The sequence below is a fragment of the Platichthys flesus genome, chromosome 19 (assembly GCF_949316205.1).
Source record: "Platichthys flesus chromosome 19, fPlaFle2.1, whole genome shotgun sequence".
NCBI lineage: Eukaryota > Metazoa > Chordata > Actinopteri > Pleuronectiformes > Pleuronectidae > Platichthys > Platichthys flesus.
Window position 1 is genome coordinate 5,132,028 of NC_084963.1, and position 25,360 is coordinate 5,157,387.

At 42.9% G+C, this 25,360-nt stretch overlaps 2 protein-coding genes across 2 annotated transcripts; both read left to right on the forward strand.

Annotated features, from left to right (window-relative positions):
- The first annotated feature begins 798 nt into the window (after positions 1 to 798).
- On the forward strand, positions 799 to 2,057 carry LOC133975332 (histone H1.5-like). Its single transcript, XM_062413264.1, has 2 exons — positions 799 to 1,953; positions 1,995 to 2,057. The coding sequence occupies exons 1-2, from the start codon at positions 799 to 801 to the stop codon at positions 2,055 to 2,057; spliced, it is 1,218 nt and encodes a 405-aa protein (XP_062269248.1).
- Positions 2,058 to 2,199: 142 nt separating this feature from the next.
- On the forward strand, positions 2,200 to 4,981 carry LOC133975334 (protamine-like protein). The gene is made up of 4 exons (XM_062413265.1): positions 2,200 to 2,454; positions 2,496 to 2,693; positions 2,752 to 2,855; positions 4,912 to 4,981. Exons 1-4 carry the CDS (start codon positions 2,200 to 2,202, stop codon positions 4,979 to 4,981), a joined length of 627 nt encoding a protein of 208 aa, XP_062269249.1.
- The last annotated feature ends 20,379 nt before the right edge of the window (positions 4,982 to 25,360 follow it).

The window sequence follows — 25,360 nt, forward strand, 5'->3', positions numbered from 1 at the left end:
ATGAGAACCAAGTCTCCAAAGAGGAATGCAAAGTCTCCAAAGATGAGAACCAAGTCTCCAAAGAGGAATGCAAAGCCTCAGAGGAAGTATTCAGGCTACACAGTGTCCAACCTGATACTGACGGCTGTTTCCGCTTCCAAAGAGCGCCACGGCATGTCCCTTCCAGCCTTGAAGAAGGCTCTGCAGGCTGGAGGATACAATGTTGTGAGGAATAACGCCAGGGTCCTCCTAACCATAAGACGCCTAGTGGCCAGCAAAGATTTGGTTCAGAACAAAGGCCCCTCAGGTTCCCTCAAGGTAAACAAAAAGACTCCAAAGACGAGAGTAAGGTCTCCATGGAGATCCAAATCTCAAATAAGATGCAGATCTCCAAAAAGATCCAGGTCCCCAATGAGATCAAAATCTCCAATGAGATCCGAATCTCCAAAGATGAGAGCCAAGTCTCCAAAGATTGGAGCAAAGTCTCCAATGAGATCGAGATCTCCATGGAGATCCAAATCTCCAGTGAGATCTTCAGTGAAACTTCGGAATTTAATGTCTCAGCTCAAGTCTTCAAGGAGATCAAGATATCCAATGAGCTCCAAATCTCCAAAGAGAAGAGTCATGACTCCAAAGACTAGAGCAAAGTCTCCAAGGAGAACCAAATCTCCAATGATATCCAGGTCTCCAATGAGATCCAGGTCTTCAAGGAGATCCAGGTTTCCAATGAGGTTCAGCTCTCCAATGGGATCCATATCTCGAAGGAGATCCAAATCTCCAATGAGATCAAGATCTCCAAGGAAATGCAAATCTCCAAAGATGAGAGCCAAGTCTCCAAAGAGGAACGCAAAGCCTCAGAGGAAGTATTCAGGCTTCACAGTGTCCAACATGATACTGGAGGCTGTTTCCGCTTCCAAAGAGCGCCACGGCATGTCCCTTCCAGCCTTGAAGAAGGCTCTGCAGGCTGGAGGATACAATGTTGCGAGAAACAACGCCAGGGTCCTCCTCACCATAAGACGCCTAGTGGTCAGCAAAGATTTGGTTCAGAACAAGGGCCCCTCAGGCTCCCTCAAGGTGAACGAAAAGACTCTAAAGACAAGAGTAATGTCTCCAAGGAGATCCAAATCTCAAATTACATACAGATCTCCAAAGAGATCCAGGTCTCCAATGAGATCAACATCTCCAATGAGATCCGAATCTCCAAAGATGAGAGCCAAGTCTCCAAAGATGGGAGCAAAGTCTCCAATGAGATCGAGATCTCCATGGAGATCCAAATCTCCAATGAGATCTTCAGTGAGACTTCGGAATTTAATTTCTCAGCTCGAATCTTCAAGGAGATCAAGATATCCAATGAGCTCCAAATCTCCAAAGAGAAGAGTCATGACTCCAAAGACTAGAGCAAAGTCTCCAAGGAGAACCAAATCTCCAATGAGATCCAGGTCTTCAATGAGATCCAGGTCTCCAATGAGATCCAGCTCTCCAATGGGATCCATATATCGAAGGAGATCCAAATCTCCAATGAGATCAAGATCTCCAAGGAAATTCAAATCTCCAAAGATGAGAGCCAAGTCTCCAAAGAGGAATGAAAAGCCTCAGAGGAAGTATTCAGGCTTCACAGTGTCCAACAAGATACTGGAGGCTGTTTCCGCTTCCAGAGAGCGCCACGGCATGTCCCTTCCAGCCTTGAAGAAGGCTCTGCAGGCTGGAGGATACAATGTTGCGAGGAACAATGCCAGGGTCCTCCTCACCATAAGACGCCTAGTGGCCAGCAAAGATTTGGTTCAGAACAAGGGCCCCTCAGGCTCCCTCAAGGTGAACAAAAAGACTCCAAAGAGATCCAGGTCTCCAATGAGATCAAAATCTCCAATGAGATCCGAATCTCCAAAGATGAGAGCCAAGTCTCCAAAGATGGGAGCAAAGTCTCCAATGAGATCGAGATCTCCATGGAGATCCAAATCTCCAATGAGATCTTCAGTGAGACTTCGGAATTTAATTTCTCAGCTCAAATCTTCAAGGAGATCAAGATATCCAATGAGCTCCAAATCTCCAAAGAGAAGAGTCATGACTCCAAAGACTAGAACCAAATCTCCAATGAGATCCAAGTCTTCAATGAGATCCAGGTCTCCAATGAGATCCAGCTCTCCAATGGGATCCATATCTCGAAGGAGATCCAAATCTCCAATGAGATCAAGATCTCCAAGGAAATTCAAATCTCCAAAGATGAGAGCCAAGTCTCCAAGGAGGAGAGCAAAGCCTCAGAGGAAGTATTCAGGCTTCACAGTGTCCAACAAGATACTGGAGGCTGTTTCCGCTTCCAGAGAGCGCCACGGCATGTCCCTTCCAGCCTTGAAGAAGGCTCTGCAGGCTGGAGGATACAATGTTGCGAGGAACAACGCCAGGGTCCTCCTCACCATAAGACGCCTAGTGGCCAGCAAAGATTTGGTTCAGAACAAGGGCCCCTCAGGCTCCCTCAAGGTGAACGAAAAGACTCTAAAGACGAGAGTAATGTCTCCAAGGAGATCCAAATCTCAAATAAGATACAGATCTCCAAAGAGATCCAGGTCTCCAATGAGATCAAAATCTCCAATGAGATCCGAATCTCCAAAGATGAGAGCCAAGTCTCCAAAGATGGGAGCAAAGTCTCCAATGAGATCGAGATCTCCATGGAGATCCAAATCTCCAATGAGATCTTCAGTGAGACTTCGGAATTTAATGTCTCAGCTCAAATCTTCAAGGAGATCAAGATATCCAATGAGCTCCAAATCTCCAAAGAGAAGAGTCATGACTCCAAAGACTAGAGCAAAGTCTCCAAGGAGAACCAAATCTCCAATGAGATCCAGGTCTCCAATGAGATCCAGGTCTTCAAGGAGATCCAGGTTTCCAATGAGATTCAGCTCTCCAATGGGATCCATATCTCGAAGGAGATCCAAATCTCCAATGAGATCAAGATCTCCAAGGAGATTAAAATCTCCAAAGATGAGAGCCAAGTCTCCAACGAGGAGAGCAAAGCTTCAGAGGGAGTATGCGGGCTACAAAGTGTCCAACATGATACTGGAGGCTGTTTCCGCTTCTAGAGAGCGCCACGGCATGTCCCTTCCAGCCTTGAAGAAGGCACTGCAGGCTGGAGGATACAATGTTGTGAGGAACAACGCCAGGGTCCTCCTCACCATAAGACGCCTAGTGGCCAGCAAAGATTTGGTTCAGAACAAGGGCCCCTCAGGCTCCCTCAAGGTGAACAAAAGGACTCCTGCACCTTGAAAGAAGAGAGTGGTGTGTAGGAATGATCTTGCCGGCTGCTGACCATGGACTTTGACTGCAGCAGGACTGCCTGATATATAGTATTGAAGTAATCCTTCAAAACTTTAATCTTGATGATGTATTCCTACACATGACGTTAACAGCTGTCATAGTGAGAAATGTACATAATACCAATATTTGATATTTTTCTTCTCATTACGACAGATGAAGTGAAGGCTAGATAAGAGAAGAAAAGCTCAGAGGGCAGCATTGATTTGAATTACCTATAAACCAACTGTGTGATTTATAAAAAGATACTCTGCACCTAATCAAAATAAGCAATATCTCTCTGGAGTATCTCTCCAGAGATCTAGAGTTTTCGCCGTTGACCTCATTTTAATGTCCAATGTCAATATTTACCTTATCTTTAATTATTTACATATTAATTTGTGTTGTATGAGCTAATAAACTTTATTTATAAGATGCTTAGAGTCTGTGAATATGAATCTAAATGAACCCGTTCATGTTGATATCCTTAATAATTTCATGGATTTGTGTGATAGACAGGCCTATAATTGAATCCCATAGGACAGCGACACTGTAGAAACTTTACAGGGGTCAGTTTCTCTCCAGTTTGACATTTCAGTAAACTAATGCTCACCAAATTTGAGAACACATAAATTTCCTAAAACATTTTTTTAATGATAGTATGTTAAATGATCTTTGACAGACATATGCATGTAAACTGCAATCTGACTGGTTGGAGGAGGCACACAACCATGTGGCTGTAATTCTTTTTTAAAAGGAAATTATCAGCAAATCCGTTGGCTGTAGGTTTAAAGTGATTAGATAATGCAATATCAATAATTCACAGCCGGTTATGTGGACGATGCACGATAGACACGATGTACAATTGACCTTTGGAGCAACACCAGCTGTCACTCAAGGCTTTTATTGCATTTGAGGATAGGGGGATTTGCTTGGAGTCGCTGGTTCGTCATCAGTTGTCAGTAGCAGGCGTTACACGGGGGGGGGGGGGGGCATCATGCCATCATGTAGCCGGTGACTGTGCGGCTGACGTGATGTTAATCTTCATGATTACCAGCCGCTGGTGTCGCCCGCTCTCCCACAAACACATCACATACAACTTCACTCACACAGGGAAGAGACCAGGGCGCATGTGACTGGCTCGGCACATCTGCTCCTGTCACCACCGCTGAGCTGCTTCTCAGTCTCTCGGGTGGGGACAGTGAAGTCAAGCAAATTATCAGGTATATATATATATATATATTTCTATATTCCTAGTTAGGCCTATCTTTTTATTATTAAATCTGCCAAGGAGTTTTTATTTTTGACCCTGTGCATTAGTTTGTCGGTTTCTTCGGTTTGTCGTCATTCAAAACTGCACCAAAACCAACAGAGCTGATTTCCATTCAACTTGGTGAAAGGATGAAATATGAGCATATGAGCTAAGATAGAGCCTATAATGATTTGGGCAAGGATCCGGAAAAGGTTCATATCCAAGTTTTTTAGTTTTGATTAACGCTGCAGTGCAGGTGTCACACGAGAAATAGGTGAGGACCGGAATGCCGACAGATCCAAAAGCCAAAGGCAAGGTCAAAAAACAAAGCTCGGCCACAGACTAACAAGGGAGGACACAAAGATAAGAAGGGATGCTGACAGAGATCTGACCAGACGGCCCCGGACAAAGGAAACAAGAAGACGACACAACTACACAAAGTTCACTAGACGCAGGGCAAACTAATGAACGCGGGGCAGGTAATCAACAAAGACAGGAAATGAAGTGCAGTGTAATCAACAAAATAAAACAGGAAATGAATGTGAATTTGCAAGAACACAAAATACAACAATCTGACAAAAACACAAACATGAAAAGAGGGATATTTGTCAGGAAATGATTCCTGAGGGAGGATGAGGGAATGAGATATTGAGGCATCTTCAGCAGTATTGTGTCTATGATTGTTTGCAATTTGGTGCAGCTTAATTGCTCTTAATTGCCGTTGCAGAGGTTTGCGCTCCAGTTGTTTCTTCACCTCAATATTCATTCCTCACTTTGCAGAATGTAGACACGATCCCTGCTGTCACACTCATCTGTTGAGGGCAGAGAGTTTCTCGATTAAATCTTAATCCAACACGTTTATATATTACGTGTTTCCCCTTTGCAATTTAGACGAGGGTGAAAAAGCCTCTAGAATTTCTCCAACAATCTTATTAGACCTCTGTAAATAAAAACATGGCAGACAAATTAAATTCCAAGAAAATGTCTTGATGTCCGGAGAAGATGTTCAAGGAGACAACATTAAACAATTTCCCCACAACCTACAAAACCAAAAAGAGAATGTTCTTTTTAGTTTTTTAACAAGCAGATGGCCTTAATGCTGGTTTATGTCTCATCTCTGATGTTTATGGTGTCACCAAAGCTTCAAGAACTTTACGTTCATTATTTCTTGGAGCAGGAGGAAACTCTTTTACATCCAATCAGACTTCAAAACCTGTTTCAAGTCATCAGAGCATCTAACAAGTCTCCAAAATGCCTTTTTAATAATTTATTACTGGGTCTTTCATATACGGGTCGCTGCTGCTTCGCTGGAATAAAATCAAAACACTGATTTAATGGTAAAGCACATCCATCCTCACTGCTTATATCCAACATCTCAATTGTTCTCAATACTGCCTGAGAATCAATGCTGAGGTAAAACACTCACTCATTTGGTTCACAGGTTTAGTGCCACATGAAAACGGAAAATAACACAATAAATATCACAGGGGCACAAATTCAATGAGTAAAAAAATATTTGTTTTAATAGAGGATGTTAAACTCTTTTATCCTTTTTGTTCCAATGTCAGTTTTGGTGAGCACGGTGTCCTCGGGCAGGGGGGGGGGGACACGGCCCCTCAACCCAAGGTCAGACCTAAACATGCATTACCAAAAATAAATTTAGATGCACGCGTACAGAGACTAATGAAAATGGGATGCGACATGCACAAACACCATATGGTGAAGATATTAATTGAGAGATGGCGATAACAGCATCGGTCATGATGAACAAGCATCTGCAAGAACAGGAACATATCTAAAGATCCAATGTCACGTCTTTTAAGTTTATTAGTTTCACCCAGAGAACCATTCTTTTGTATTATCTTACTCTTCACCACAACATGTAGTCCCACACATGCACGTGCACAGCCCCCTGCCCCCCTCCCCCAAGCGCACATGCCCATGAAGGGAAATCACCGAGCTCCAGTCGTTTTGTGGACCTCATCTTTTCACCTCATATATTTCTCTCGGTGAATGAATTTCGTTAAGAGCCTCCCCAATGAAACAGGGTGATTCATGAGGGGGGGGGGGGGGGGGGCAGGTAAATCCCACCGAGGCAAGCCTGTAAAACTTACAGGCACATTCTCCTTTTCTTTTCACGCTCCAGACCCCCCCCCCCCCCCCAAACCCAGTCCCCATCATCATCACTTTCCCTGCCTCCCAGTATCTTTTCTTCCACCTGGTTCTTTTCGGGCTTTATTCATTTTTTTCCCCCTCATATACAGCAGGAGCAAACAAGAATTATCATATACCCTCACGCCCCAGTTTGACAGGGGGGGAGGGAGAATCAATTATTTTATTATCTTTTATTTCAAGTGACATATTAATTTGCGAAAAAAAGCAATTTCAGACATTGACAAGATTGCGTTTTCTTGCACGTATGAAGAAAGCAGCATGAGATTCTCGGGTCAGACGTGTTCACAATAACAGAAAACATGTGATTAATAATATAAGGTGTTCCGCTGCAGGGTGGCGACTCGATAGAGGTTGAACATCATGTAAAGAAATTATCATTTTTGAATGCTAAACATTATTTGTCCGATCGCCAAGTTCTTATTGTTTCTGACCAACATTGAAAAAACAAAGATATTAACTTTCTATGACATAAAACAGAAAAAAAAATGTAAATCCTGAGAAACTGGACCTGGCAAATATATGCACATTATGTTAGTAACAGGATTGATAAATTAATCTTTTAATAAAACCATTATTGGTGAATTTCAAGTCAAATAACCAAGCGTTTGAGAGATCTGTTTCCTTGAATCACTTCTTTGCAATTTTATAAATATCATCAGTCTCATGAAGATGTAACCTGAGATCAGTGAAAACTCGCCGTCCTCCTTGAATCTAACACCGATGCATCTTTTTTAGTTCTCACCCCATCTTTTCCAACTGCTGCTGTGCAACTGAGCAGGAGAAGCCCCACTCAGCCTCCTGACCCGACAGGAGAGACCACAGCACGAGTATTAGTTCAACCTTATGTTTATTCTTCCATCCAGTCTTGTTTGGTCGATCTTGTCTCGCCCTCTCCTCCCACCTCTCCTCCCCCGATCCATCCAACCCCCGGTCACAGCCAAACAAAGCTGTTTAAAATAATTATTGTGCGGCATCTTTATCCCCCCCTCCCCCCTCCCCCCTCCCCGGACAATCTCTCTATTAACATTCCTGTCTTCCACCTTCTCCCTGTTACTCGACTCTAATGCTTTTCCTCCACCGACTACAATCGGCATGAGGAGATGAGTGAAGCCTTTTAAATTCTCCCCTTATCCCTTCTCCCCTTTTGTTCCCTCCCAGGTGCGTCTCAGTTTGTCACGTTGACTGTTTCCCCTCGTCGCTCCGCTGCCTTTCTTTATCTCTTTAGTGCAGTTTGTGTTTTCCCCGTCCTCCTCTGTTTATTATCAAGTGAATGTGAAAAATAAAATAACTTTAAATCTGCCTGTTTGTCACCATCAGTCTCTCCTCCTCCTCCTCCTCCTCCTCCTCCTCATTCCTTACATGGAATCTCTGTCAGCATCATCCTACAGAACAACAGCAAAGACAATTGAGTTACCGCTTGAATCAAATGGTGCATGCTTTTACAAGGTTATCTGTGGATTGTAATATTGAAAATAAAGGGTTCCTCCTTTAATACAACAGTTCGGAACAGTCGGGTTATTCTTGCTAAGGAAATAGGGTAAATGTGCCTAAAAAAAAACAGTCACAAATCCCGTCTCAATCTCAGGAGGCTTTCACACCCCCCTCGTTCAGTTCGGACTTTCGGGCTTTTCACTTTAGTCTGAACAAAGGGTGTGAACGGTGCCTCTGACCAACAGACCAAGATTTAGTCCGACCCAAGAGGTCAGTTGCAAGAAGTTGAGACGGCAACTTCAAGAAGTTGAGACGGCATCAAACAATAGGAAGAGGATGTTTAATTAGTGTGTGACGAAGGGAACTGGATCATTTTCAAGGTAGACACAGCACTTGTAGTACGCTGCCTAAAGTACAATGTGAAACCATAACCAACCAGATCAAATGTAAAAAGAAAAGTTGAGAGACATGAAGACTTTTAGGTGTAGAAAAAAGGGCCCAGATCCACATTTGTTCATCAATCCCAATCTCACCCTCTCTCCTGTTGGGGGGGGGTTATTGAAGCTCTCAGAATAATACTTCTCATCGCTGCTGACAGCTGTAATTCTCTGCTGTTTGACAGATTGTCTCGCTGGTTCATTTCCGCAGTAGAAGACGCCGTGAACTCGCTGTTTAAGATCCAAACTGCTCGAAGGAAACACTTGAGGGATGACTCACACACTGACAACACACTCGAATACACAATAAACCAACAATTCAATACTTTTAGAAGACACTGATATTCTCCTTTCAAAAAGAACATCTGATATTGCAATCAAGCAATAGTCCTTGAATGACATAAAACTCAGGATATATATATATAGATAGATAGCAGGAACGATAAAGATCCAAGGAACCTCTTATTGTTCTGGTCACACAGCTCAAAAGTGCAGTTAATCATCGGCTCTATTGACTCCAGTGGTCATGACAAACACTCGTTAAATTGAGTTTGCTCTTTTCTGAGTGTGTGAATGAAGCACTCTCAATAAGAGAGGTATTTAAGCAGGTAAGTGCTAGTAGATTGGTCTGACTAAATTGGCTCTGCATTATTTTGTGGAGTCAGTCCCCAAATTATCAATCGTCCTCTCCAACCATCTTTCTCTTTTGTTTCTCCCTCCGGTGAGAATAACGACCATTTGAACTTTTATCGGCTTTTATCCTTCTCTCTGCCATTTGTCTTCCCTTTCACCTACTCCCCCATCGCATTAATAATCAGTTTACAGTTTCATCCCAAAGTGTGGGGATGTTAAATGTTTCATCGCTGCTCGTTGTCACCGTCCTCAACATCCCGTCCTCCCTCCGTCCATTTCTCAGGTTAAATATTCTCCCGCTGGAATCCCCCCCCCCCCCTATAGTCCCTCCATCTTCCCACTTAGTAATAATTTATCTCCGTCGTTTAAACAGTTTTATCTCCCCACAGTCTCTCTCCTTCGTCCTGATTCTATCACCCTTTAGGACCCACTCACATATGCATGCATGAATCTATGTCAGACCAGGAGGTTCAGATAAAGCTATGGAGGAAAAGATCAGCTTTTACAACTACCAGTTTTACTTTTATTCACCTCTTTGTTTAAACTTGATTGGACCACAATTACCTTCTCCCATTTCCCACTCCTCCTCCTCCTCCTCCGCCTCCTCCTCCTCCACAGTGATGATGCAGAGCAATGAGTTTTGAGTCATAGAGAGGTGATCAGTGGAACAGTTTACGTTTTATTATCCGTCGGAATCCATCAGGTCGATGCGGGGCCAGTGTGGAGATGCAGCTGATGGCTGCGAGTCAGGACCGAGTCCAAATCAATGAGACTCTAAACTTTATTACGCCTATAAAACGCATGCGTACGCACAGAATTGGATTCACGTGCACTGCTGCGAACAAAAGTGCACGAACACAAAGACGGAGCCAGGGTCTTACTTACTTAAAGAAAAGATGCATGTACGCAGACAGGTCTCAGCAAAAATGGATTTTTATGCACTCAAAATCAATATCTGTGCACAAACATGCATAAAACATACACATACACACACACAGACACACACATAGACACACTGGTAGTTTCGCTGATCCACCTGTCTTTCAAACAAACATCTGGAAGGCACCCAGACGACAGACAATGTCTTATTCAGCTATAGATTTTTGGGCGAGTGAGCGTCTCTCCTCATATGCACACGTTGGAGATTAGATTAGATTTGATTTCTTTATTTATCCACACAATGGGGAAATTCACTTGTTACAGCAATGATAGAAAAACAGAATTAGAGTAACAGTGCCGAAGCACAATAAAAAAAAAAGAAAAAGATCACAATATGTACACTACTAAAACTACACATAATAAGTGTACAGAAACAAACAACCTGCAAAACAGACACTGTGCAAAAGCAGGTGCTGGGGATAAAGTGGAATGATGTTAAGTGTTATTGTAATGAAAACAAAAATATGCAACAGTAGTGACCATGATACAGAAAATAATTACAAATAATTAAGAAGTAAGCGACCCTAATATAAATAATACTACAAGATAGCATACTGGAAATATAAATATTGCAATGTAACCATTTTAAGTGACCATGATATTTGATGAGGTTTTAGTAGAGAGAACAGGGACATCGGGGGGGTAAAGGAGGGCAGAGGTGGTGTCAGACAGTGTGGAGGTGGGGGGGGCGGGTGTAAACACCTTGGATCGAAGTTTTCTTTGTGAATAAGGCCGGCAGCGCCACGATTCTCTCATTGTACCCTGGGAACAATTACACCTCGCTCCGTCTTTCCATCCTAGTCTATTTGTTTGCCACCGTCTTTCTGGGATTCTGTTTTAGTCTTTCCTCTTTTTACTTTCCTGTCCGTCCATCTCTGTCTGTCTTATCGCCCCCCCCCCCCCCCCCCCCCCGCGCTTGTCGATTTGTTGTGATTCTCCCTCAGCCTGTGTTTCTGTGTGGTAACATAAGAGTGTCACTGTGTCAGGCTAACTGAAATGCTAGTGCGTTATTAAATATAATGCACTAGCACACACTGAAAAATGTTGAACGTGTTTACCTTCATTTTTCCTAGCCTGGGAGTGTGTTTGTCTCTCGGAGTGTGTGTCTGTGTGTTCACAGTGCCCTGAGTGATGTGCAGCGTGGAGTCACAGAGACGCATGACCAGACACTTCTGTTATGACAGCCAGCAATGAAAAACCACTCCTCAGCGAGCAGCCGCTATTGACATCGCCCGCTTTTGTCATCCATTCTGATGTCAAGCAGCACATTACTCACGCTGACTACATGGCACAGGAGGAGAGCGGCACGGTGGCACGAGGATGAGGATCAAGGCTGCAGCTCTAAACCCCCTTTGACTTGTGGCATATCACTGATTTATATGTTTTTTCTCTCTTCTGAATGCTCTATCTCATTTTTTAACCTAAAAGTAATAATTGCATAATGAAGAACCTTCACTACCCAAACATGTTTTAAAGAACTGCTCCTAATTAAGCTGATGAACTTAATCCATCACAGCAGCAGGGGCGTAAATTAATTTTCTAGAAACTAATTGGTAGAAAATAACCAGCAGGAACTGATTGCATGATGTATTTGTCTGTTTTATTAAAGTTTTATGTTTATTTGTCTTTTGTGTGCTTGATATGACGACAACAGTCCTTTATAAGCTAAAAAACGACAACAGGTCCGTTCAATCATTTCAACCAAGCTACAGTGGGATGAATTTAAGTTTAACTGGCAGACGACTTAAAGAGATTTGCAATTATTGGCAGCGATGTTCGTAATATCATAGAAGAATCACAATCATAAGAATAATAAGTTTAAGAATCTGGTTCTGAACATTGGCCTTCCTCAGCGTTTTGTATTGTTTGTTGTACAGTGAACAGTTCTGTAGCTGCTGTAGCACTTTGTCTAAATCTGCACATCCTGCCAACTCTTCTGTACTGAACTTATCTTTAACCACAAAAGTCTCCCCAGCATTTCAAGACCTGCTCGACCACCACCGCTTCACTGCCCGATCGTCCGACAGCCTTTGTGTGTTTTGTTCCTTCTCCTCAGGTTCATCTTCTGCCCTCTGCCAGCTCCCCTCCATCGCTCCTCACCTGCACTCAAACCCCCAGAATACCCTGAAACTCTCTGTACCTGCAGAACAGATCTCTGTGGACTCTGAGTTGACCCAAGCTCTTGTTGTTGTTGTTGTGAGCCTGAGTCAGCAGCACTACACCTCGTCAGCATATTTAATTACAGTAAACTTGTATCTCTGGGTCCAGCCATTGTTCCCCGGAACAGAACAGGAACTGCAGATGTAAGGTGATGACACAAACACCAGGGGAGCAGGTGAAGAAGTTAAGTTCTGGTCATCTTGGTACTGCTCATTAACTGGGTTTCATAATTCAAGGTCTGATGATGAGGTGACCTTAGGGGGTGAGAGCGGTTTGTTAGATGACCTGTCGTTTCTGAAACAAACAAAAACAACAAGAACACGACCAGGTTCAAGAACCAGAGACTGAGAGAGACAGACAAATCCAAGAAGCAACAGCATTGTCTACAACTCTAGCATGTGTGTGTGTGTGTGTTTGTGTGTGTGTGTGTGATAGTATCGGGGGGATGATATATGCTCGCTGTGTAACGATGCCTCCAGGCTGTGTACAACTGGTGAGACACACACACATGCAAATGGGAAGATTCATATCATATAGTGAATGCGTTTGCCTCAGAGGTTTTAACCCAAGGTCACACACGCACACAATTTCCATGTATTTACAGGAGATCCATATTAGATAAGAACACAGACACACACACACACACACACATTATGCAGCATTATATTTTCCTTTGTCTTCCGTGCACACACACTGTGATCACTCTCCAGAGGAGCCTGCACAGTCACCGCGTTAAACCTTCACGGCTTCGTGCTCGGAGGTGTTTAAAGAGCGTGATCACGATAATCAGAGGAGATATAGTGAACTGGATGTTTACCATTTGAAAAAAAGATGCCCAGTACGTGAAGAGAATGAGGTTTAGGTGATGAGGTGAAAAACATAAATAATCCCACAGTTTTGTCAAAACAAGAAATATCTTTTCAATTCTCTCTCTCGCTGTGTCCAACAAACGCTCATAAACAAATACATACAATCTTTTATGTACACACACACACTATGCATATGCACACTGGTCTGCAGCGCTTGCGGTCTGGCCAGGATGAATGGCTCAGCTGTCCTGTAATGACAGAGGGATTGATGTTTGATTCCCAGGTGACTCGTTTGACCACCGTCAGAGTCAAACTCTTCTCCATGCTTCACTGACTGTGTGTGTGTGAGAGAGAGCGAGAGAGAGAGAGAGAGAGAGAGAGAGAGAGAGAGAGAGAGAGAGAGAGAGAGAGAGAGTATACATATATATGTTAGTGGTGTGTTGCAGGAGGAGAATTAATAAGCATCTGTGAGGAAAGAAGGAAAAAGAAATGGCCTCACTGAGAAAATGCTGAGAAGCTGCAAGACATCGAGAAAGATGGTTTGAGAGAAGGATGCTGGTTCATGAAATACATAGTGACCCTGTCTGCTGAAAAAAATATTATGTTTGAACACAAATGATTTCCAAAAGCAGACAACAGAAAACTTCACTTTACCCCAAACTTGTTTTTCTTCATTGTCAAATTGACCGATATCAACATCTTTCATTCATCTCCACCAGGTCAACATGCTGAGAAGGATGTTGAATAAATTGTTCCTAAAAGAAAGTTCAACTCCAGATGTTAACTTGCAGCTGGCTCTCATAGCACAGTCCAAAATAGGAAAGAATAAAAACACACATGTCCCTTTGGAGTAAAATAACACAAACAACAACTTAAATAATAATAAATTCCACCGACAGGATAAACAGCAGGAGAACTTGATGCACACCAGATATTTTTTTCCCCTTTATATATAATTGTATTTTAATGTTTGGCCAGGTAAACATAATTTTTCAAAATCTATAAATCAGTCGGACACAATCAAATTATTATGAAAAACACATTTGAGATGTTGATGAACACATGGTGCGTAACATCCTCTGCTAACACCACAGTAGCTTTTAACCCTGTGATCCCGGTCATGTAATTAACCATAACATTGTTCTCAACAGCAGCATTTAGCCCACAGGCAAAGCTTTCTTGTGCTAATGCACTATTCTAATATTCCAATAGCGCCTGAAACGCTGCGATAAAATAAAGACGATATATAATTGATGCGAGGGGTCTCCGGTGGCTCGTTACATATTTAAAACTCCATCTGTTGGCTTTAACTAAAACACTGCGTTGCTGAGATCAGCAGGCATCTCCACAGGCGAGCTACATGTTTTACAAATAATGTTGTTTTATCATTTCATGCCTAATTAATTGCCATTGATGTGGAAATGCGTCTCTGAAGGCCATGTTCAGCGCTGCAGGCTCCAGGCACCGGTTCTTTCCTTTCTGAAATAAAACACTGCTTGTAGTTGCAGGTACAGAATTTACTTCGTATTTTAAGGGGGAGAATAAAATTACACATCATCCTACTGCATGACATCAGCTTTTATTTGGGTCTTAAAAAGTGCTGTGTAACCCTTTGGTTGCAGGTTTCTCATCTATTGGTTCCACACCTCCCTCTCCAGAGGTGGCATCATCAGAGTGGAACAGAATTGTCTGTGCTGCAGTGACGGCAGGAACTGGAACAAGCAGAGTGAGAGCAGAGAGTTGGATTTTATTCAACCAGGAGAGAAATGTCCAGTGCTTCATAACATTGTACGAGAGAGTTAAAGGGATAGTTCACCCACTGCAGCAGTAAAGAGGAGGATATCAGATATTCAGGCTAAACACATGGTGTACATAACGTCCATGGACACTTGGATGACACCACAGGAGCAGCAACGAGGCCTTTTCTTTTTTGTATGTTGTTTTTATACGTTGAAGAAGTGGTCGCCCAGTTACTTCAATTGTATTGGATTTGGCTGCAACTCTGTTTACCCCTGAAACTTCAGAAGTGTTTTGTGGACACTTCACCCACCCTTCCATCGGCGTAGTGGTGAGTAGATAATGAGAATATAAGCTGATAAGCCGATTTGGTGGACAGTTGAGACAAATAGTCAAAAATAACTATTACCCCAACAAAAGATTTCCATGAAAGATATTTGAAGGGTGGGACACGGGTTAAGAAAGGATCCATTCGATTTTGGGGAGAGTCAAGACAAAGGATCCACATTAATTGTGAAAACTTTTACCTAATAACAATTCAGTCTGATAAAAAACCACCGGCCCATGCTCAACATTTCCATTCATGTTAAATGCATAATTCATTTCACACTGTAGATTTACACATTTCTCTCTTTTCCATCCACTTCCCAATTACCAGTCCAGGTCATTCATCCGTTATTCTCCTCGTCTCCTCCGTCCTTCACTTCACAGGGTCCACTGGAGTTTTTCTAACGATAAGATGAAGCCTCCACCTTTTCTGTCATCTACAGTGAGCTGCCTGCTCTCTCCTCTATTCAACAAGCCTAGCACGCCTTTCCAACCTCATGTATAAATAAACTATTAATCATATGCTATTCGAGGCATGGCATTTTTGTATTGAATTTGATAAAGAGAGGAGTTCTGGTGCATGCAAACAATAATACACGTTTATTTCTGGAAACAGCTTCTTGCATAAATAAAAGGGTTTTTTATAATCTTAATTATAAATCGTGTCATTTTTGTTTTTCAAGAACAAACGCACCACAGTTAGTTACAGATAAGCTGATCTCTCCTGCTTCAGGATGCCTGGATGTTGACTCCACCCGGGTCTCAGGGAGCGTGGAGAGGGAATCGGGAGGAAGGAGGAAGAACCATGCCAGATTGTTTTTTATTGACTTTTCCACAGCTTGTAATTGTACAGTGCTCCATGTTCTCAGAAGCTCTTACCCAACTTTGACATGGACTTTAATACGGTCTGTTGGCTGTTAACAGCGGGACCCCGGCCGGTGCACTTTCATCCTCTACTGCTTTGCCACAGGGCAGCGTCCAGATCCCTCCCCCTCACCTTGTTTTGAGTCATACATGTTTCACAAATTAAGTTGACGTATGTTATCGTTGACGTGCTGTAAGAGCGCTTCTGATGTGGTGTAACCCTTCTTCAGTTTGACGCTTAAATTACTGCTCTTCTTTGATACCCGTGTGTTCTCCTCTAAAAGGTTCGATCTCCCTTTTATGTGGCGCCGTGTTTGCCTCCGTATGCTTCCTTTATGACTCACGCACCCGCACTTGGATTCGGCCCCAGTTTTATCACTCAAAGTGCAGGAGGTGGCGCCGCCTCTCTTGTGTACGACCGGCAGATTTCCATAACTGGAGCTCCTGCAGCACTTTGGTCAAAAGTGTCGGGATTAGGAGGATTAAATTACCGGAGGCTGTGATAGCAGCTGGCATCAATCGAGGCCAATCAGATCAACTGCCCTCGTCCTGCTCACATGCGGCGCACTCACCTCGCTGTGGGGCACCGGCACACTCCTAAGGCCGGGGGGGGTCCACCACAGACTCACCTGAGGGAACCAGATGCAAACAGGAAATTGAGGGACCCTGTGGAGTTATTTTCTTGATAAACACCATTCATCAAAATGCATTATGTCTATCCTGGAGGACTAATAGTTCTGTTACCCTGTTCCTGAGGATTTCAAATCGTGCTTTGACCTTGGAGCTTTCCGTGAAAGTCATCTACTAAAAGTCTAAAAAACTAGAATGGTTCTAAAGCTGCACAAAATTCCACACATTTCTCATTTGGATCCATGCTTTATTCTTGGGAAAATGTAAAAAAACAGCAGATCTCACAACCTTAAAGAAAGTGAAAATAAAATCCCGGATTAGCTCACTGATCCGAATCGGCAGCAGAATTGTTTGGGTTCTTCCCTGACCCAGATGGCATCGTTCCACCAGGTTTCATGGGAATCATTTCTGTTGTTTTTCTGTTATCTTGCTTCCACACAAACAGACAATGGTAAAAATACAACCTTCGTGGCCGACTTAAAACTTTAATTTCATATAAGCATATTAACTTCTATATGTAGAAGAAGGTTATCAAAGCACGATAAATGTCTAGATTAGTCTTGGTCTGATAAACACAGATAATAGGTTAATTTGGGGATTTTGAATTACACCTGCACATATTTAATTTAATTTTGTATCGACACCCCCTTGTTGTATATGCCTCAGATATTTGGAATGAGCCACAAAAGCAGTGAAACCTCTACTTGCAGTGACATTAACGTGTTGCTGGCACAAGGTCATTGCACTTGATGTGCACTGCCATGAAAATAAGATCCTTAGGGCAGGTGTGCTAGGTTTGTTTTCATGCACGTCAAAATAAGTTAAAAGCTTCGGCCGCTTCTCTTGTACCTTAAAACACACACTACATGTGGAGAATGAGCAGAAAACTATGAATTTATATTTGTTCCTTTGTGCCTCTGAGCCTGCTTTGTTCTCACACGTGTGCACGCTGGGTATTAGTGACCTCAGGCTGCACCTCCATTCTGCTGATAGAAGAGAGTGCAACTGGCAGGTTGGGGGGTCAAGTCCCACCTGACTTGAACATGATTACACAGCCTGCGGGTAAAACAACAACAACGCGTGGTTCACAGCGGTGGGTCACGACCTCATGCGATGTACGGGCTCTAATCCCTATTGGGCCTTAACAATCCAATTACAATGCATTTCTTCATGAATAAGGTCACTGCCCCATGTTCGCACATCAGGAAACATCTGAGACCTAAGCCAAACAATGATGACCAAACATTTGCTCCACTTCCATTTAGAATTAACATTGTGTAATTTAATGTGAAACAACATACAAAAGCAAACATTGCACTTATATTTATAGATATTGACTCATTACCGGATCACACACACGCACAGACGAGGAAACCCTATTACCACCACTGATATTGTTATTATTCTTATTCATGTGGCCGACATATTTTAGTCGATCTGCCAGAGCTTGTGTCCACTGCCATTAGTATTCATTCCACGAGTTAACCTTGCCCCTGGAGGTTGACATTACAGTACAGAGAGTTACCAGTAACTAATGAGGGACTCAGACAGTGTCTCAGCACAGATTAGAGCCAAGGGTAACCAGAGAGGACACACGCTGAGGACATCAAGCAGCTTCCTCATGTCCCTCTGGCTCCCTGTGTCCAGCAGTCCAACACAAAGGAACACACACAGACACACACACACACACACACACAAACACTGACATGCTGAAATACACAAACACACACACACACAGAAAATATTATTGATACACCCTGTACTGTCCATGTGTTTGCGTGTTCACTGTAGAACTCAACAGAGAGTTAAAAATCCAATTCTTTGTCCTAATAGAGATTTTGCTTTCCAGCCATAATATTTTAACCATCCCAGGTAGACTTGCCTCAAGCTACAGGATGATGCCATAATGTTACATCGTCCTGGAGAAGACACAAGGCTTGAAATACATTACGTTAACCAAAGAGCAATCATGATTAATCTTTTCTGACATGCTACAGTTGTTTATCCATGAGGAAAAGAAAAGTCCAAGAAGGTGAACATCACGACTACAAGGTGACATTCCCAATGGTTTATGGGATGTGTAGTTTCCTCATGTTAAAAAATGATGTACACTTTGCTTTCTTTTCCGTTTTAAGGTCCCGATTCATCTTGGTGGCTGGTCGGCCTGATTCCAGACTTGAAACTGTCCTTAAAAGGATTTTCTGAAACGTCAATGGAGAAAAATGAATGGGGAAATGTACTTACTGGAATCAGAGCTGCTTCAAAAGTGGGAAGACACGGTTCTGCTCTATTTTTCTCAGCAGACTTCCTCTCCTCTGGTTTGCTAAGTCAGTCTATCACTTTCCTGTGGACTGTCTCTGATGTAATCTCGTGTAACGTTTGATCTGGAATCCATCATTTTTTGATGCGCGTTGATATGAAATCTGATATTAGGACATTTACGCCAGTGATTGCGTGTCTCTCGCTAATTCATTTCAGTTCACACCTGCAATTGCATTAGAGGCAACGTCTTCCCTGACATCCTGGTAATGAGGCGCAATCTGGAGCTTAGTGTCGGGATCTCAGTTATTGGATATGGTGGATTAATTTTAAGTGAGAGGCAAGGCCGTGCAAAAACGCATTTATTATTGATCCACACCAAGCCAGCATCACAGACGAGCTTGTTGAATTTAAGATTTTCAGATTACACCTCCTCCCAGTGAATGAACCATTTGAACAGTCCCAAAATTAGATCTTGTTTGTATCGATTCCAATGACGATTAACTGTTAATTCGCAGAAGAGAGAGTGAAAAATATGGTAGACGGGAAGATGAGGACCTAAAACTGGCAGCGTTGGGAGGTGTTCACCCGGGGCTGGCAATAGGGCAGCAGAGACCGGGGGGGGGCAGTGTCCCGAAAACTGTAGCGGAGGAATGACAGCTGAATACAGACAAGAACGGTTTTCAATAGTGGCAGCGACATAATGACTCAGGGAATGATGGGATTGGGTAAATGTCAGTGAAATGGCAGCTAAACCAGCTGAGAGCGTGGGAAGCTGCGGTCGGGTCCAGGAGTCTGAGAGCCCGACTGCAGATGCAGCTTATTTGTGTTACTTGTTATTCTCCTGCTTTTAAAAAGATTAATCTCTTCAAAGTCTGTTTTCTAAATGATGCAGATCCACTCATCAGAGGCTGGTGATGGGCATTCATTTTAAATGAGGCTTCCTGGTAACCTCAGTTGACTTTATTCCTTTCTATAACCAAGCCCCCAAAGTAAAGTCAACATTTCTCTTTTATACCATTTACCATATGGTTTTTGTATTCTGTCAGAGTTACATTTACATAAAATTGCCTGTTGCAGTTCAACAAATGTGATGATAATGGTTTTCATATCTATTTTGGAAGTCGGGCTCTCTCGCCATTTCGGACAGAAATGTTGATTTTTGCGTCTTTCTTCTTTTCATGACTAGGCATACAAGTTAGAAGTGCTACACTCCCATCAAACCTCCCAACCATGACTCCTTATTTCCTGCCTTGTTTGCACTGGGGATGTTGGGAGTGGAACTTATATGATGTATTGTTGTCTATGTCTTTTAATCTGAAAAACTATTCTTTTGTCACATAACTTGTGTTGATAGGTGTTTTTGTCACCTAAATTGATTTTTTAATTTTTTATTCAATTGTTCATGTGTTTGGTTATGATATATTGTAAGGTGTCATAGAGGCGCTGTGAAATAAATGACTTTATTATCATCAACACAAAATGTGAAATAACTCCTGGCCTGTATCAACTGTAAAAGTGTCCATTTTTACTATTAGAAATTTAAATGTGTTCCCTAATTTATGACTTCAGAAATAGATCCACAAGTCATGGGAACAAGGAATTTAACTGTCTGATATTATGCTTAATCTTCTTTAATTTAACAAACATATATGATGGTCTAATCGAGCCCTGAGGCTGTTATAGTGGCAAACAAGTAAGAGACATAAAAACTTACTGGTATCACTTTGAGTTTAACAAAAATAACTAGTATTGTAATCACAGTAAATCTTTTTCCTATGCGATGATATAGTCCTTTTCCTTATGATATTACAACTTTTTATGTTTATAATAAAGATAAAACAGTGTTTAGTACAGGGAATAAATTCCCCTAGAAATTCTCTCCTTCTGTAATTCCTCAATGAAATTTATAACACATACAGCAGCAATTTGTATAATCTTTAATGCACTTAGGTGTAAACTGCCCGCGCACAAGTCAAATAACGGCTCCGCACTCACTGCTGCGTTTTCTACAACCACATTACATGGATATCAAAGGACCACATACAGCAGCAGCTCAAGATAGTGTTTTATATCCACACTTAATAAGAGCCACTAAAAGCACTGCTTTCTCCACACTCCGTGATTTCCAATAAAAGCTGACACCGAACACACTCTTGCCAACTGACTTGGCCCATAACCACAGCACCCCCCTCACACACACCCACACCCACACACACACTCTCACACACACACACACACAGACGGATGGACAAATACACACACACGCTGATATAGCTGACACATTCTCAAATCTATGGGCTGTCCCTATATAACCTCCCACACCGCTAAGGAGCAGAAATGAAGCTGTTTTCACATCATACAACCAGCGGTTGTAACTTGACTGGGCTTCTGGGACCGATACCATTTATATCAGTGACTTAATGAAAAGCTCCCGCCGCTCTTGAAGGAATTCGTTAGACAAGATAAACAACAACTGATGAGAGAATAATAAGAGAATCTAAATGGGAGACAGTCGGTCGGGAGGAAGGTGTTGTTTGTGCGTCTGAAGCTGCGGCCATGACGGGCAGCTCAGCTCGGCGTGCAGCTGCAAGGGGGGGGGAAGCCAAAAGAGGAAAACATGACAATAACAATATAAGCCAAAGGGAGGCGGAGGGGGGCACCCATGGCACGCGAGTGCTGACTGAGGAAGACAGAAGGAGAAAGACAAAGGTGTAGCCAGCAACAGCAAGACAGAGACATTCAGGGGGGGGTATAGGAGGGGAGAGAGATGTGGCAGAGATAAGAAGGTGAAAGACTGAGAGAGGGCACGGGGGGGGCATGGCGTGTGTCTGGCAGGATTAGAATCTGTCTGAGTCGAGGGAACACAAGGTTATCAAAGAGCTGAGGCGTTCAAAGACACACGCGCACTTAAAAGTCACACACTTTGATCTTGTGTGTAGGCCCCCCCCCACATTTTATCACAAGACGTTTAGCCTGACACAATGACAGGTCATCGTCATGGACACGGCATTAATGGGATTCTGTGTCAAAGTCCTGCTGATTGACAGGACGGGGCAACGTCCACAGACTGAACCGTCGGGTTGGGATTCATTCATCGTCCAAACGGGTAAATTAGAGATTCTAAATTGCCCGGGGGTGCAAACACAAGTGTGAGTGGTTGGCTTGTCTCTGTGTGTCGGCCCCAATGACAGACTGGTGACCCATTGATGGTGCCTGTCGACCATCAAATGATGAATGGATGGATAAATGAGGATTCGTGTTTCAAATTGTTGTGTTTTTTGTCATTTTGTGTGTCATATAGTATTTATTGTTACTGGACAGCATCCTCCCCAGCTCCGAAACCCACTGTTTGTTATTTAAGTTTGTTATTGACACGCGGGTTAATGGCTTCCTCGCAAGATTGGAAATTCAAACCAACTGCTGGATGAATTTAATCTACGTTACGCGGGGTTGTGTGAATGCAAAGGACATTGTCTCATTGGTGAACACCAGGGTCGATGTTAATGCCGACTCCAGGGACCGTCTTTAAGTCTGTGCCTGCAAATCCAAAGTTGCAGTTCTTTTAATTAGTAACGAGATTGATTCCGATTGATAACACGACCTTCATCATCTGCAAGGTCAAGTTTTTACAGAGGGCCCAAGATGGATCGAGGTAATTGGTCCCTACTGTCATTTGCCTTTCAAATGACTCATTGTTATGCATTTGTATTTGTTAATGTACTTATTGTTTACTGCATGCGGACTAACTAATCGCCCCTGGGCGATAGTAACGATATTTGAAACTTGAACAAGTAGTATAGATCCCTGTATAGATCCAAAGATCAACAATGCCTACCGACACAACAAGTGAAGGTATATGTTCACTATATAAGAAAAGGTTGGTTCAATTCAGGATACACACCAAGTCTCTTCTGAGTTCACTAAGGCGTTGTGTATGTTGCCTGGCTGTAGTGATTACAGTGCAGACGGTCTTTCAGGGTCACGGTCCAGTGTGTTGTACCTGAAAGAATTAGGTGGAGGAAATAAATCAAAGGTGCTTAAAATGTGTGGAGCAGTAGGTTTGAAAGTGCCACAGAGAGCGAGGTCTCAGATTAGAGTGTGGACACTGCACAGTAAGCAGGTCTACGCTGCAGAGCAATGGGATATTATACAGAATATAAAAAACGAGGAGAGAGGTTTTTGTTGGGGCTGCACGGGAGCTGGTGGGCTGATTAAACGGGTTAACAGCTCTGGAGGGGGGAGGGGGGGGTGGTTGTCTCACATTTAAAATACCGGCGTGAACCAATACCAATGAACAGATGGCGAGGGCGGTGATCAGGGATGATATCAGTTCCTTCATTTCCTTTCTAAAAGACGGATTCAATTGGTTGCATTTCCATCGTTGACATTTATTCAAGCAGGAGTTTCCCCTTGTGGAGCTTTGTCTCAGTGAGATGAAGATCACAGACTCATAGAAACATAACACAGAGCTTTTCCTTGCAATTGAAAGACGTTCCCCAACACATCTCGCTTTAAACAACTTATTTTCACTTCTACCAAGCGGCTAAAGTCAACAGTTTCAACTATTGTGAAAACTTATGATGGATTGTCTCAACTTCAAGGTAACTCAGTAACGGTATTGGAATGTGTGATTGAATTCTACCAACATGATCTCGGCCCATTATTTGAATTGCTTTATTTTCATTTTGCTCCTAAAGTTGATCAAGAAGCTCGAAGTCGTTCCAGACCCGACATTAATGAACAAAACGTGTCGAGCAGAAAAACACGACTTTGTGTGTAGCTGCAGCTCTCAACAGCACAATGAGATGGAGCTTCTACATTAGGAAACACCACGACTGTCTGCAGATGCATGGGTTGTTTCATTTAAATAAAATATACAAGTGGATCAGCTATGGTACATTGGCTTGGCAGTGGCATGGAATCAAAATGAGCCAATGTGCTTTGGAATACAGAAGCTTCAGCGGCTGGCTCTGATTCCCAAACAGTGAATCACGTTGCACTCGCTGTAATGTGGACGCTGCGAGAATGCATGACAATGACCTGGAATGGTTTTTCGTTCAAATAAATTATTCTATTCGTCCGTCTCCCCGATCTCTCTCCACCTCCTCTGTGATCTCCTCTTTGCCCTGTCGGAGTGCTGCTCTCCGTTCACAGCCGGTTTTACTGCAGTTTATAGATGCTCCAATAAAATGCACCATCAACCTGAAGAGCTACAGTAAACCACCTGACACCTCCTCAACAAAAGTGCAGCTCTCCCGGGTTACGGCCCCCTTTAAATGAACTGAAAGCCACTTTCAGAGATCACACAAAATCCAGTCTTATTCAAGTCCAATAAATGGGGAGGACACTGCAAAAGAGATGATCTGCTTTCATTGCAGATTTAGTTTGATGGCATCTTGGAAGATCGTCCATCGTCCAGGTCGTTGTATTCTCAAGCCTGTGTGTGTGTCTCTGTGTGTGTGTGTGTGTCTGTGTGTATGTGTGTGTGTGTGTGTGTGTCTTGGGGAAACAGAAGCATTGCTGTTGGTGAAGTTAATGTACTGTTCACCAGCCCTTAATATTAAGTGAAGCCCAGTTATGGACGGACCCATATGGTGTTTTTACTGCTACAGAACTGCGCAAATCTCTTGTTCATGTGTAATAAAGCAGCTATAGCCACATGTTTCTGTGTGAACCTATCCAAGTTAAAACTAACTGAGCCTTGTAGCCAGGTTTGGTACTTCAGTTTCTCTCTTCATCACAGGATGCACACTGGCCAAGAGAAAGGTTCTATTACAAAGGAGAAGGGTCTAAAACAGTGACTGCATTTTTCCAGAGTTCACAAAGTCCCTGAACTCTTTTTTTAGTGCAACTATTTGATCTGTTCAGTTCAATGACTGCCGCATGATGCATGGTGAACATTTTCTTACCGAGAGCAGGAGCCCGTTCAAGGCTTTTTGCCTAGTGAGCAACTTTCATAGAAATGACTGCACCACTATCTTTACACCAGTTCTCCCAAATCCATCCATATAAATGACTGAAGACCAGTGGGCATAAAACACCATTAAGTTGTTTTTCTTTCCTTGTCTCTTTTGCACCGTGAGCTTTCAGCATGAAAACTTTATTGTGTGGACTCATTTGGAAAAGACATCTCAGGGTATGACATCACCACCGAGCCCTGCGGAGATCTGCAGTTGCTTGAGGAGTTAATCCCGAAATGCTTTGGAATCCACCTCCACATCATTCGTAAACGATTAGCATGAAAAGGTCTCATCCTAGTTAAAAAAAAAGAAACGATGTCATCATTACACGAAACCCCTTTCATAAAGGTCATTGTGACTACACACTGTCCTGGCATCAGTACAGGTGAGGAGGTGAATATCAATGGCCGTCACTGCCACACAGGGAGAGACCTCAGAGCTGATCCTGCCAGGTTTAAAAAATATGCCTCAGGCCAAGTT

What these genes read in the sequence shown, in the direction of transcription:
- LOC133975332 (XM_062413264.1), top strand. Translation starts at nt 799, where the DNA reads ATGAGAGCCAAGTCTCCAAAGAGGAACGCAAAGCCTCAGAGGAAGTAT. An exon ending in AATCTCCAATGAGATCTTCA is followed by an intron (nt 1,954 to 1,994) that starts GTGAGACTTCGG and finishes CAAATCTTCAAG; the next exon opens with GAGATCAAGATATCCAATGA.
- LOC133975334 (XM_062413265.1), top strand. Translation starts at nt 2,200, where the DNA reads ATGAGAGCCAAGTCTCCAAGGAGGAGAGCAAAGCCTCAGAGGAAGTAT. An exon ending in GCCCCTCAGGCTCCCTCAAG is followed by an intron (nt 2,455 to 2,495) that starts GTGAACGAAAAG and finishes AATGTCTCCAAG; the next exon opens with GAGATCCAAATCTCAAATAA. An exon ending in GTGAGACTTCGGAATTTAAT is followed by an intron (nt 2,694 to 2,751) that starts GTCTCAGCTCAA and finishes AAATCTCCAAAG; the next exon opens with AGAAGAGTCATGACTCCAAA.